Here is a 15,184-nt window from a genome sequence, read left to right on the forward strand (position 1 = left end):
GGAGATCATGTGTATCGCATGTGAGTAAAGTTTCTTTTGACTTTCAAGAGTTTCTAGTTTTTGTTATTATTTTAGTTTTTTCTCAACTTCCTTGTTATGTAGTTGGATCCGTAGAGAGGGCCTTCTACAAAAGATTTTTGATAGGGCCACAAAGTTTGTGGAGGACTTGAGCAACATTGCTGGTGGTATTTTGTTGCCTCCTGATTTCTCTCTTGCCTCTTACTTTGAGGAGGTCAAGTTTGAAGCACGACCCTATCTTTATCCTTTGGAGACCTCTCTTGAAGCTAAGACAAAAGATGTTGACAAGCAAGCTATGAAGAAAGTAGACACGGTACGCATGGCATCTCAGCGGCTAGAGCCTACAGGTCAAACTCATCATACTTTTATTTCAAGCTTTCCATAATTACGAACTGTGTAGTGATGTTATTTTGTTATTTTGTTTTAGATTTCTATTATTCTTGGTTGGAAAAGGATTTCTATGAGGGATTCCATTCTTAGCTAAGCAGTGGGCACAACTATCTACTGGGGAAGGATGCATGTACTCCCCTTCCATGCATAAGCTCACTACTTGGGAGATGGAGGCATGTCCATGGTGGATAGACATGGCTTTTGGGCATGTATTGGCGAGAGAGAGAGAGAGAGAGAGAGAGAGAGAGAGAGAGAGAGAGAGAGACAGAGCTTCACGATACTATGAGAGTTGGTGGCACATCCGTTGATGGGCCTCTCCCTCTTAGAGTGGACGAGGTTATATCCTGTAAATGGCTACTCAAAATAGCCTCAAACATAATTTGTCTAAGAGCTTTAAATTCTCTTTTTCCTAAAGTAATTTGTTATACATACCGGTAATATTGTGTTTCTCTGGTTTTTTCAGGCTACAAATACTTCTCGCAAGGGAAAGGAGGTGATTGTTGAGACTAGGGTAGATGCAAACATGGAGGGAGAGCATGGTGAGCTTTCACTTGCGATGCAATTGTTTGTTTCGTTCGTTTATTGGAGTTAAGTCACTTTGTACTGCCTCTTGTATCGCAGTACCTCTTGGGGAGATTGTTGCAAAGAAAACCATTTCTTTTGTCTACATCGTTGATACTCCCTTGTCTTCTCTATCCTCATTGCCTGACTCGCGATGCATGGCCATTTCTGGGGACTACATAGCCATTGCTGCTGATTTTAGGGCCAGTGTTCGACATCCGGCATGGATTCGTGTTCATGAGCACATGGGATGTGCACGCCTCGATGGGACCTTGTGCGTGCGTGGTGGGAGAACAGTCTCATGGGCTACTGATTTTATTTTTTTGGATCTTCCCTTTGGTGGTTCCCCATTAGCCTCCCCTGTTGTACCCCTTTGGGATGTTTGTAGCGAGGATCATGTTCATGCAGGCATGCAACTTGCATATTCGAGTTTGTCAGACTTAGGGTGGTTGTTGATCATGGTCTCTATGGCAGGTTTTTTCTTCATTCATAATTTTATACAATACTTGTTGATTTTTGTTGTGTGTTTTCTATTGTGACTTTTGAAACCTCTTGCAGGAGATACCATTGGTTGGGTTGAGAGATTTTGTCGTGCATCAGAGATGGCTATTCATCGTCGCATTGTGGTCCTCCATCATGAGGCTTATGGTTATGGTAACAGCTTTGGTGGTCGGATTGAGGTAATGCTCTTCTACATATTAACTTGTTTGTTTCTCATTTTGGTGTGTTATTATTATTGTGATTGTCCTCTAATTGTCTATGTGGCGGTGTAGTGTCATTGTTCTCTCTTACTTATGGTGCATAGGGTTGGTATGCAACCACCTTGCTTTGTGGTTGAGAGCACCCCACTATTCAATCGGCTTGGCATGCATCCTTTGGACTTACATGATGTACCATCTTCCAGAGTCTTCTCTAGCCAGATCATCATCAGCGGAGCCGTGGCATGGTGGCTTGCAACGAAGTCACTTGGGATGTGGTACAGCGCCCGTATTGGCAGCATGCTTAGGCACAGGGCGGGTGTGTGCAGCAGTCGACATTGATGACACTTTGATTTCAGATTATGTGCAACCATTATTTCGCCCTAAAAAGCGAAGCAGAGAGGGAGCCTCCACCTCTCTTGATGTTCATGATGTGGGTAACATGCCTTCGCGTGTCAACCCCTTTGATGACTAGTGAGAGTCCACCTTACACTTCATTTCCCCCACCTATTTTATGTTTCCATCATACTTTTATGCTATTTTGTCACTTTTTTGTATCATTGTTTAGTATTTGAAGATTATGGATAATGATTCAAACAACAATTTGACATTTATTGTGCTTTTAGGATGTAGATTTTGTATTGCTTGCATGTGGATTGTGAGACTTATCTTTTTCTTTTTGTGTGGAAGTGTGTTGCCAGTTTATGCCGAGGGGATTGCAAAAACCATGGCTGCTGATATACGATACGATTTTGACACCCACAAGAAGTGTCAGAGACGCAGTGTCTTTATCGATGACGAGTGTGACTCTTCATAGTCACGAGATAGAACCATAGAATTTCTTGTTGTCATTAGAGTGCAGAGGCCCGACATGCTGTTCTCTATATTCCACTAAATATTCCACTTGTTATCTTACAAATCTGAAGAAATCTCTATTTTTCTTGCTTTGCCACTAGCTTGGATTTCTCATTGCTCGACATCAAGTATCAACTGTGCAAAAGAATCTAGAGTCTAATTTTGAACAATCATATTGCTACGATTACTTAGGGATTCAAGATCCTACTATTATTAAAGTAGGATCTTCATTCATCTTTCTTATCAAAGCCCATTTGGTTTCCTTATTCATTTGCTCGGATTTTCCTTCGCTCGAAAAATCTCGCTCGCCACATGGTAAGACTCCACATACACACCCTTGTGCTACATGCTAGTAGCATGAACCCTAATTGAATAATCACAACACCATCACCATCACCATGCACAAAATGAGCACCATATCTCCACATACTTGTAAAATGAAGGATTAAAGGCACAATTTCAAGAAGAAGAATAATGGCTACACTCATGATATTCATCTCCATCAACTCCCATCCCTCCATTATGCATCCTATGGTCTTGTCCCCTTCTCATCTTCTTGCTCTATGATACCTATTGTATTCATGTTTCGCAAGAATTCAACAGACTCCATCTTCGTGCCATACCTTGTGTCGTCGGGATACACTTCATTGTGAGTATGGTTTATGCTTGTTGTTCTTTCCATTTTGCTTATGTTGATGTGTGCACATTTTCCACCATACACACACTCTCTCTCTCCCTCTCATATTCCTATCATCCTGCTACTTGTATCTTAAGGTGTGTGGATTTTCCAACTCTGGTATGAGAAGTGAACATACTTGCATGTTTTCCTTACCTCATTATCTTCCTTTTGACATGCACAAGTAGAAATCCCATTCTCACTCACTCACACCATTCCTCTCATCTTCTTTTTCGACCACCCCATCGCACACTTGGGTGTGGATCTTGAAATAGTTTTCCATGGTATATTTGATTGTGTATATGTATGTGTCCTAGCCAGATATCTTTCTAGGTTATTCCCCTCTTGTGTACCTCCCATGATGAGGCCATCATGCATAGTCTTGGTTTAGAGGCCATCGGGTCTATTTTGCACATCCACCTCTCATTTGGTTCCCCCACTAAAGAGGGATTTGCAAACACCTTCAGTCAACAAAGAGTAGCGATGCATGCCATCAATCATGGATCAGTGGCTACAAGAGTTTTCAAATTCTAGGACTGAAGAAGAGAAGACTGTAGAAGCACTCAGGGCCTTCATCAAAGTGCTACTGCTAGGTTGTAGCGTTGTCAGGAGTTTTTTGGAGCAAGGGATTGCGCATATGTACATACCCATGCATGGTGCATCAAATAAAGTATTGCCCATTTTCCAGAGCCAGGTGGTTACGTGGGGCCCACATGTGTACAGGTAGGACACCATGTACATAGTGCATCGATTTTCATCGTTACTAGTACCATTGTGTTTTTCTACAATAAGGAGGAGTTGGTAGCGCGTAAAACTTCTCGAGGAAGCTATCCGCGGGCCGACGACGTGAGGTCAGCAGGTGCTTCAGATGGCATCTAGTGGCGTCAGGAGGGCGAACGAGGTCAATATTTGCACGCAGATGAGGACGGACACAACGTGGGTGTTTGCTTGTGAGAATTATGCAGAAAGGTCATCATGAGGACCTTTTTTTGGGGCCACTTCACATGGTGGCGAGATGCATTATTGGAAAAAAGCTGAGTGCCAGGTGTGCGAATGATGCAAAAAGGTGACAACTATGCACTGCGAGGTCAGTTTTTGGCCTGTTCGGGGTCCGTTTGAGGTCATCTAAAAGGCCAAGGGTGCCCAACTAATAAAGCTAAGTGTGGGAACTGAAAAAACTGAGAGAAGACCAGAAAAAACGTGGAGAAGAGAGGAGGAACAGCCGCAGGTGTGTTTTTGCTCATTTTGGAGCCTGTTTTGGCCGTAAACTGCTCATCCGATGTCGGATTTGAGCACTTTGACATTGTAGAGTGGGGTTTTGGGCCGTTCCGGACGCGATGGCGCTGTCCATTTTGTCAAATTCCTCACTCTTTTTCTGCTGTTTTTCTGTGTAATCTTCTCCGGTGAGTGAAGCTTCTTCTCCAATTTGTGATTGTATCTGGTATCTTGTACCCATATTGTGTGAGCTGTTTGCCCCATTGGTGTTGGCCCAAGCTCAATTGTATCTAAACATCAGAAATTCTCCTCTTTTGAGCTGAGTTTTTTGGGTGTGTGTGTGTGTGTGTGTGTCTGTGTGGAGTGGGCAAGTGGATAGTCTCTCTCCTCTCACTCCAGAGATGTGTTCCCTGTCTCGGCCAGGTGTGTTGTGTAAGTCGAGTGGTGCCCCATAGTGTGTGTGTGTATCTTCCCAAGAGTGTGTGTCGGGTCGTTATAGAGGCGTTGTGTGTGTTTTCATCCCGCTCACATTCTTTTGGTGCCCCCACTGAGGATCTTCTTCGAGTACCTTCTGCTTCGAGCTTCAAGCTTCGAGATTCGGGGTTACAGGTTACAGGTTACAGGTTACGGTTACAGGTACAGGTACAGGTACAGGTACAAGTACAGGTGATTCACACAGGTACAGGTAGCTGGAGTATAGTGATATACTAGCAGTGATGTCACTTGCAGTTGTTGTGGGAATGCATCACTTGGCGCCTATTTGAGCGCATTGTCTGTTGGATTGTACGTTACTTGTGGAAACTGCCATTGTACGCCTTTGTGGAGCCATATATGGTTTTATTTGGCAGTCCCAGCCATTTCTGAGACTTGGTCTGGAAGATAGTCATTTCTGAGACTTGACTATACGCGATTTGCATTAGCTTCGTGTGAGGGTCGATAGCGTGAGGTTTTTATTGAGCTGGGGGATTCTCAAATGTGGAGATCCTTTCGGTGATACAGGTAGCTGGAGCACCCTTTTCGTGACCTCGCCATAGGTTATGTACTAGTGAGTCCTACTTGATGCTCGGGTTCTATTGTTGACAGTTTATGCATACATAGACAGTCTATATTTTGGGTTCCTACTGCTCTACTTCTGGGGAAACTCTGTCGAAATTTTCCCAAGTTATGATGGCTGGTTTTTTGGTATTTTGAGCCATTTATGCTGTTATGCTGCTGAAATTTTGGCAAAATCAGAGGTTGAGTCAGGTGTGCCTTCTTGGGAGCTTCATGGTTGGCTTTAATGGATGATCAAAATGGCCCTCAGTTCACTCCTTTTCATTTAACGCAAAGAATTCAGATTAATGTTCATGTGTCCAGGAAGATCTTTTTCCAGCAGCGCATAGTCTTTATGTTTGGGCCAAGAAGATTGAGAGAGATCCTGGAATGTCCTTTGCCTGTTGTCATTCCGATGATCAACTATGAAAACTCATTTGATGTGCATGTGTTTGTCCTTATCTAAAGTTGAGCTCCATTGAAGTTTCTAGGGATTGGGAAGTGAAAAGTTTTGGGTTCTTGCACGTGTGTTCGAAGGGGTTCTCAAAGCATCATAATTTGGGTAGCCATGGCTTTCTCTTATCCCGAGTTTCATGGAAGAAGTGATGAAGATGTGGAAGAATTTTTGGAAAAGATGGAGGTTGCCTGCATTAGCAACCAGATTCATGACCCTACGCAAATGTTACGCCTTCTCCAAATTTGTTTGAAGAGTGATGCACGAGCTTGGTCCAAAGCATTTGAAGAGGAGTTGCGTATGGCTGATCCACCTATAAGATTGAGTTGGGACAATCTAAGGCATGGATTGCAAGTGGAGTTTGTGAAGATAGAAGACCCTGACAAAGTGTGGCAAGAAGTACAGGCTTTGGTGCAAAAGGAAGGTGAGCCAGTAGATGCGTACATACGTAAGTTTTCATTGGCATGGGAGCGAATGTGCAAGGCTTTAGCACCACAGGTACCCCCGCCTGACATGATGAAGAAGGACAGGTTCTTGGCTGGTCTTTGGGAGAATATACGTTGGAGAGTAGAGCTAAAGAAGCCTAGGACATATGAAGATGCACTAGAGGTAGCAAGGAACAAAGAGTGGAAGCTGAGGAAAATGAGCCAGTTAGGGGTGGAGTCTTTGCCAATGAGGTCTGAATTTCAGTCTATAGAGTCTTTACAAGGGCGCATGTCAGGGGTTCATCATGAACCAGTGGTTCCTGTTACTACTCAGGTTATGCCAGTAGTGGTCACTACAGCAGTGCAAGATGATGGCCTAAGGCAAGACATGAGGCAAGTGGTTGATCTGATGAAGAATCTCAGCCTAAACATGCTAGGTCAAGTGGGAAATAATCGAGGTCGAGGGCGGTTTGCAAATCAGCCAGGAGGTGAAGAAAGACCTAGGAATGGTGCTGGACAAAGTAATAGTAGGTTTTGGAGGCAGACGCCCACATGTTATAATTGTGGAGAGTTAGGTCACATCAGCCCGCAATGTGATAAGCCACCAAGGATGGGGGGAGACATGTATCCATTGCCAAGACAGGTGCTAACTAGATCAAATGATTATGGCATCGAAATTAAGGGAGACGAAGGAACCAGTGGACTGACCCAGGAGGAAAAGGGAAAGACAAAAGTGCTAAGTGTAGTCACCTTGGAGAAGGCATCAAAGCTAGAGGATACATTAGTGATGCCTATTGGGAAGAGGACCACAGAGGATAAGGAAGGAAGAAGTGCCCCAGGTCCTAGTAAGAAGAAAGGAAAGAGCCATGAAGGCGAGGATGTCAAGGCCAAGAGGAAAAGGAGAGCTCGTCGAAAGTTTCATGTTTTAGATTTTCCACTAGGGGATGGGCAATTAAGCTATGACTTGAAGGAGGATCTGACGAGCAGGAAGGCAGATGTTACTTTTGGGCAGCTTATAGAGATGGTGCCTAAGCTAAAGCGACAGTGGAAGAGGATGGTTAACCCAATGGAGAAAGAGCCAGAGAGAGGTTCAGTGAAGGTGTTGGCAATGGACGAGCTACCAGACATTTGTCCAATAGTAGATGTGTGGCATAAAACGAAAAATTTGGGACAAGGTTATGTGGATGGCGGAGCCCAAATATGCGTCATAACACACTCATGCATTGAGAAGATGGGTCTCACAGTGGCTGGGGTGTCAGGTTTTCGGATCAGATTGGCAAATGATCAAAAAGTAAAATGCTTGGGTGTTGTAAAGAGCTTAGAAGTGGAGGCATATGATGCAAAGGCAGTGGTTGATTTTCATGTGATGCCAGCAGGGTTGGGAGCATATCCTATTATACTGGGCAGACCATGGTTACGTGCAGTGGGAGATGTTCAAGATTGGCGACATGGTACAATTAGCCTCTATGGAAAGACACGTACCAAGAAGCTTTATAATATGGACACAAGGAAACGATTAGAGGAGCTTTATGAAGATGAGGATGAGTCTAGTGATGAAGACTCTTCCACGGTGACAGATGAGGACAGTGATAGCACTACCAGCAGTGATGAGGATGTTGATGTTGCATTTCTTTTGATGGATAAAGAAATCCAGGAGTGTGTTTTAGTCGCATTTGCGAATGAAGTTGAAGATGAAAGTGAAGGACCTTATGAAGTGATTGAAGGGCTGATGCAAACCAAGGTTGAGTTGTCAAAAAAGCAGGAATTAATGACGCAAATGATTAGTGGAGACCTCTCAGCTATGGAGAAGGATATATTTTTGCATATGCTGGCTAGTTTTCCTGATTTGTTCATTACTTCATATGAAGAGATCAGAGGGTTCAAGGGCGAAGAGATGCATATAGAGCTGAAAGAAGGTTCTAAGCCAGTGCGGCAAAGGCTAAGAAGGATGGGTCAAGAGCAAATGGAAGCCTTGCGGGAAGAGGTGGACAAGTTATTGAAGGCAGGGTTCATAGTCCCTGTGGAGACCACAGAATGGGTGAGTCCAGTAGTAGTCAGTCCAAAGAAGGATGGGAAGTGGAGGATTTGTGTAGATTTTAAGCCCTTAAACGCAGCCACAAAGAAGAACCCATATCCTCTTCCATTCATCGATCAGATCTTGGATTCAGTGGCAGGTTATGAGAGGTACAGTGTGTGTGATGGTTTTTCAGGCTATTTTCAATTGAAGATTGCTCTTAAAGACCGCACAAAGACAACTTTTATTACGCCATGGGGCTGCTATTGCTACACAGTGTTGCCGTTTGGGTTGTCAAATGGACCATCTTTCTATCAAGAAAGAGCAAATTGGGTGCTGGAACCATTCATTGGTAGTTGTGTTAAGGCTTTTATGGACGACTTCTGTGTCTATAGCAGTAGGGCTGAGCATCATGAGAAGTTGCAGATGGTATTGGCTCGATATGATGAATGTGGAGGACAACTAAATCCAAAGAAATGTCATTTAGCACAGCCAAGGGTGAAGTTATTGGGCCATATGGTGTCAGAAAATGGCATTGAGGCTGATCCAGATAAGGTGAAGTCTATTATTCTTCTTCCATCACCTATGAGTACGAAGCAATTGGCAACCTTTATACACAAAGTGAAGTACATGGCACGGTTTATTCCATTGTCTTCGCAGCTTCTTTATCCATTACAACAAGTGGCAAAGCATGATCCATTGCAATGGGATGACAAGTGTGAAGAAGTGTTTCAAGAGGTGAAAGAGGTGTTAGGGGGGTTGTCAGCCATGCAGGCTCCTGATTGGGAGAAAGTTTTTTATGTAAATCCATCAGTAGGGGATGATGCCATTGGAGCCATGCTATTGCAAAAGGGGAAGGGCAGCCATTATATGAGGCCAGTGTATTGTGCAAGCCGAGTGAAGTTGGTAGCGGAGAGAAAGTTATCGGAAGTAGAGCTAGTGATGGCTAGTGTAATATTTGCTTGTCGACGATTTCGTCATTACTTGCTACCACGGCCTTTTGTTTTCTTGACGAGTTATGCCTTTTTGCCACAGTTAATTAATGGTATTAACATGTCAAATGTGGTGAAGAAATGGGTAATTGAGCTGCAAGAGTTTGAGTTCTCTTTTCTAGTGGAAGATAGTACAAGGGCTACCCTAGCTGATTTGTTGACCTACAAGGAGAATCCCCTTATTGTTAAGGAAGAGGTGGTGAGAAAGGTAGTTGAAGAAGTGCCACAGATCAGCAATGCACATGTGTTGTTCTTTGATGGTTCATACAGAAAGAGCCATGATGCAGCTTCAGGGGGTATAGCACTTTATGATCCAGAGGGGAAGCTAGTATGCAAGAGAGGGTTCAAATTGGATGCTCATAGTAACAATGAGGCTGAATATGCTACATTGGAAGCCGGATTACACATTTGTTTGAAGCATGGGGTTCGAAGGTTGAGCATAAAAGGTGATGCCTTGTTAGTGGTGAAGCAAGTGTTGGGTGTGTGGAAGAGCAAGAACACCTCATTGAAGGAAATGTGCTTCAGAATTAAAAACCTGTTAAAAAAGTTTGAAGCATGGAGTATCAGACACATTGAACGTGCTCTAAATGGAGAGGCACATGAAGCAGCTCAAGGCATGATTGGGGAGCTATTTGTGTTGAGGACCACTTTACCTCTTTATCATGGCCGGGAAAGTTTGGCTCAAGAAGAGGAGTTTTTGCTAACAGGAATCATTCCAAAGGAGATTCAGAAGTCTAAGAAGTATGGCTTTGTGCGTAGAGCATACAGGTACAAATTGATTGGTGATGTCTTATACATGAAAGGGGCTGATCTCATGTTGAGACGTGTACCTTGGCGGGAGGAGCTTTACAGAGTGCTGGAAGAGAATCACGAAGGCGCATGTGGTGGCCATTTTGCTCTAAAGATCACCTTGCATAAGATTTTGCAAGAGGGGTATGTATGGCCTAGTTTGCACAAGGATGTTCACCATTGGTGTAGGTCTTGCAATAGGTGTCAAGCATTTGGGAAGAGAGTGTTGAAGCCAGAGCTACGAAAAACCATTATGGCGTTTGATGTGTTTGAAAAGTGGGGGATTGATGCAATAGGCCCGTTACCTATCACAAGCAGGGGCAAAAGCTATATTTTGACGGCAGTGGACTATCTTTCTAGATGGGCAGAGGCTACAGCAGTAAAACAGATCACTGCAAAGGATGTGGCAAAATTTGTGTATGATGAAATATGTTGCAAGTTTGGGGTGCCATTAGAGCTACTTTCAGATAAGGGGCCAGGATTTAGAGCTAAACTGCTAGACTTCTTATGCACAAAGATGAAGATTAGGCACCAGCATACCACTCCTTATTACCCGCAGTGTAATGGCTTAAATGAAAGGTTCAATGGTGAGTTGGTACAAATTCTTTCTAAAGTGACAGAGCACCAAGGAAAGAATTGGGATTTGGAATTGCCTAGTGCATTATGGGCTTACCGTACTTCAGTGAAGACAGGTACAGGGTTTACTCCATTTCATTTGGTGTATGGAAAGGAAGCACTATTGCCTGTGGAGGTAGAGTTGCCTGCGGTCAAGATGTTAGAGAAGTTGCTTGGGCCGCCTAGTGATGCATTCAAAGAGAGGCTCTTGCAGTTACAAGAGGTCCAGTTGGATAGGATGAGCGCTTTGGAGCATTATGGGCAGAGGCAGGATAAGGCTTTGACAAAGCTAAATGAAAAGGTCAAAAGTAAGGGTATCAAGCAACATGACTTGGTTTTGCGCTACAACAGTAAGCTGGACAACACCTTCCAAAAGAAGTTTCAAATTAAGTGGGAAGGCCCTTTCAAGGTAGTAGAGTGTTTTCCAAATGGCACATATCAGCTGGCTAACCTGGATGGTGTTCTACATAAGTCAAGGGTAAATGGATTGCGTCTTAAATTGTATCATGCTAGATTGATGATGGTGGAACAAGATGAGTTGTCGGTGGAGCAAGAAATGTTGGTGAAGGATGAGGAGACTTGTGATGCGGCGAGTCTCATATCTCTCTTTGCTCCTGCTGATCATGAATGATCTAGCAGGCTAGGGGATGGGCAAATTATGTCAGGAGTTTTTTGGAGCAAGGGATTGCGCATATGTACATACCCATGCATGGTGCATCAAATAAAGTATTGCCCATTTTCCAGAGCCAGGTGGTTACGTGGGGCCCACATGTGTACAGGTAGGACACCATGTACATAGTGCATCGATTTTCATCGTTACTAGTACCATTGTGTTTTTCTACAATAAGGAGGAGTTGGTAGCGCATAAAACTTCTCGAGGAAGCTATCCGCGGGCCGACGACGTGAGGTCAGCAGGTGCGTCAGATGGCATCTAGTGGCGTCAGGAGGGCGAACGAGGTCAATATTTGCACGCAGATGAGGACGGACACAACGTGGGTGTTTGCTTGTGAGAATTATGCAGAAAGGTCATCATGAGGACCTTTTTTTGGGGCCACTTCACGTGGTGGCGAGATGCATTATTGGAAAAAAGCTGAGTGCCAGGTGTGCGAATGATGCAAAAAGGTGACAACTATGCACTGCGAGGTCAGTTTTTGGCCTGTTCGGGGTCCGTTTGAGGTCATCTAAAAGGCCAAGGGTGCCCAACTAATAAAGCTAAGTGTGGGAACTGAAAAAACTGAGAGAAGACCAGAAAAAACGTGGAGAAGAGAGGAGGAACAGCCGCAGGTGTGTTTTTGCTCATTTTGGAGCCTGTTTTGGCCGTAAACTGCTCATCCGATGTCGGATTTGAGCACTTTGACATTGTAGAGTGGGGTTTTGGGCCGTTCCGGACGCGATGGCGCTGTCCATTTTGCCAAATTCCTCACTCTTTTTCTGCTGTTTTTCTGTGTAATCTTCTCCGGTGAGTGAAGCTTCTTCTCCAATTTGTGATTGTATCTGGTATCTTGTACCCATATTGTGTGAGCTGTTTGCCCCATTGGTGTTGTCCCAAGCTCAATTGTATCTAAACATCAGAAATTCTCCTCTTTTGAGCTGAGTTTTTTGGGGGTGTGTGTGTGTGTGTGTGTCTGTGTGGAGTGGGCAAGTGGATAGTCTCTCTCCTCTCACTCCAGAGATGTGTTCCCTGTCTCGGCCAGGTGTGTTGTGTAAGTCGAGTGGTGCCCCATAGTGTGTGTGTGTATCTTCCCAAGAGTGTGTGTCGGGTCGTTATAGAGGCGTTGTGTGTGTTTTTATCCCGCTCACAGCGTCATCGATATCAAAGAGATGAGCGTCCCATCTTGCATTGCTCATGCTAATCAAAAATCAAGAGCATTAAGAGGGAGGGCTACAAAATTTCTTCAGTATTGTCAACCAAAGCATTCTCTCAATGAATCCCAATAGACGAGGTGAAGAAAGAATAGTGAGTTTGGCTTTTGAGAACCGCATCAGCACTCTCACATTGGTCAGATTTTGTGTAGCAACAAGTGCTTTCTCTCCAATTATCACAGAAGAGTTATCAACTACATCAACCACAAAGTCCAAGCCACAAAGCCTAAAGAATGTTGTGGAAGCAAGTGGGACTATGCTCTTTCTAGGCCTAGAGAGTTCAAGTGAAATACGACCACCCAAGCGTCACCACTACTGCATGCAAAATGGAAAGCCGATTGAGATAGACTCTTCTTGCCTAGACTTTTCTGAACCCAATATGGAGGATTATGTGAAGTAGAGGCTTATGGTGACGATGTCACCTTGTCAACGCTTAAGGTATGAAACTCTAGTGGTCAAAGCCTTGCCCGACACCCAACATGGATAATAAAAATAGACCAAAAGTCTTTCCTTTCCATTTCTTGCAACACATGGATGTAAACGTGTACATTGATAGGAAGATATTCTACTAGAAAAATATTGTTTTCCTACTTGGAGTAGAGATGCTTGATGAAATCCTTAGATCCACACGTCCAATCATCTTGCCCATTCTTGATTACTACCACTCTTTTGATGTAAGCATCTTTACTCTATTCTAGCTCTTCTTAGCTCTTGCTCAAGTTTTCCACCCATGTATAAACCTTTATGAATCACTACGTCATACCAAAAAAGAAAAGAAAAATGTGATTGTCTGCTCATTGATTTACTACCATGGCAAGTGTCTCTTTTCCCACATTCAGTGGCAAGAAGGGAGAAGACATCACCCCACCGATTTTGTGGATAACTTTGACATCACTTGTGTGGTTTCCAACAAGGATGACAATGCCTCAGGATTATGAATCTTTCCTCTACTGATGAAAGTAGAGGCCAAGTATTTGTACAATGCTTTTCCCCAAGCTACTAAGGATGCAAGGGGCTTACTACATGTTTCATTCATGAAGAGGTATGGTGGAGGCACAACCTCGGAAAAGTTATGGCAGCTGCTGATAGAGTTAAAGCAGGGAAGTCTACTAGAGTATGCCACTTACGAATCCAAGTTTGTGGATTTGTGGGAGCGATGGGTTACCTCACTAGAGGAAGAAGAAGGAGCACCTAATTTCTTGAATAAGGATAGTTGCATTGCTGACCTGTGGTTGCCGCTTAAAGAGAAGGTGAAGGGGAGATTCCCTACAACGTATGAGTTGGCAGTGGAAGTAGCCCGCCTTAAACACAAGAAGATACACATGCAAGGAAGTGTCAATGAGTCACAGGAATCAAGCTCAGTCCGACTAACCCCGGTAACTGCAACAGCTGCTCAGAGAACCCAACCACAAGAGGCATCAAAAGAGAAACTAAACATGTTGAGCCGTATCACTACTCAGCTGGAGAATCTATCTGTGCATTTGGAGCAACAAGGGCATGAACACAATTGTAATCAAGAGCAAGGGAGATGACAACAAAGGAAAAACAAAGAATATCATTGTTGCAATTGTGGAGAAGACGTCCATGGTATGTATTACTGTCCACACTCAAGGAGACAAAATTTCAACAGAGGAGCGAGACAAAACCAGCTCTCACCACCAAGAGAAAGACCACAACAAGCACCAAGGCCACCACAACAAGCACCACTTGTGAAAATCTTACAATGACCTGTACAACAACAATCACCACCACATACCCTCATTCCACCTTTACCACCACCACTAGCTGGCAACCGGGTAGTGAGTGTCATCAGTCTTAACAAGATGAAAGTGGAGAAACACATCAAGGGAGTAGATGAGGGTAAGACCAATGTTGAAGAGGTAGAAGCCATGGGAGCTAATCACTCTAAGCCTGAGGAAGCTTCAGAAAAGGAAGAAAAGATGAAGGCCAAGGGGGAGTCAATCAAGAGAGAGTTTAAGCCACGACAAAAAATTGGCATTTCAGATTTCACAATCGGTGAGTCTACACAATCTTATGATCTTGTGAATGATGTTTCTATGTAGGGCATGAGCATCCCTAAGGGGGAGGACTACCCAATTATCTCAAAGAGACCATGGCTCATGGACATGAGAGCAAGCAATATTCAGACACAGGAATTCTCAAGATGCAAGGTAGGAAGGGAAAGGAGATTCCATACACTACAAAGACTGGTAGTAAGCAACAAGGGATGGACCTAGAGACTAGTGCACTCTCTAAAAATTCTATTACAACATCACAATAAGAATATACAAAAACAAGTGATAGTGACAACTCTCTTGAAATCATGGGTCTCATTCTCATTGATCACAACAAGGTGGATCCACCAAATATACAACTGCAAGAAGGAAGCATGAAGTCTTTGGCACTACACCAATCAAAGGAAGCAATCACAAACCAAACTAGAATGGTTGTTACCAAGAAGTGGGATTGTGAAGTCCATCCTAAGGAGATTCTTAAGCAAATGGATGCAGTGGAAATTTATTAGCAATCTAGTTTTGGCAATTTAGATATAGAGATTATGTTTGATCATATTGTGTTAGATGCATTT

At 43.7% G+C, this 15,184-nt stretch overlaps 1 protein-coding gene across 1 annotated transcript; it reads left to right on the forward strand.

Annotated features, from left to right (window-relative positions):
* Positions 1 to 690: 690 nt before the first annotated feature.
* LOC147439458 (uncharacterized) lies at positions 691 to 2,142 on the forward strand. The gene is made up of 6 exons (XM_086484321.1): positions 691 to 752; positions 871 to 947; positions 1,378 to 1,443; positions 1,528 to 1,649; positions 1,743 to 1,766; positions 2,059 to 2,142. Exons 1-6 carry the CDS (start codon positions 691 to 693, stop codon positions 2,140 to 2,142), a joined length of 435 nt encoding a protein of 144 aa, XP_086340447.1.
* Positions 2,143 to 15,184: the final 13,042 nt, after the last annotated feature.

This window comes from Adiantum capillus-veneris, chromosome 16 (genome assembly GCF_014529385.1).
Source record: "Adiantum capillus-veneris isolate H3 chromosome 16, ASM1452938v2, whole genome shotgun sequence".
NCBI lineage: Eukaryota > Viridiplantae > Streptophyta > Polypodiopsida > Polypodiales > Pteridaceae > Adiantum > Adiantum capillus-veneris.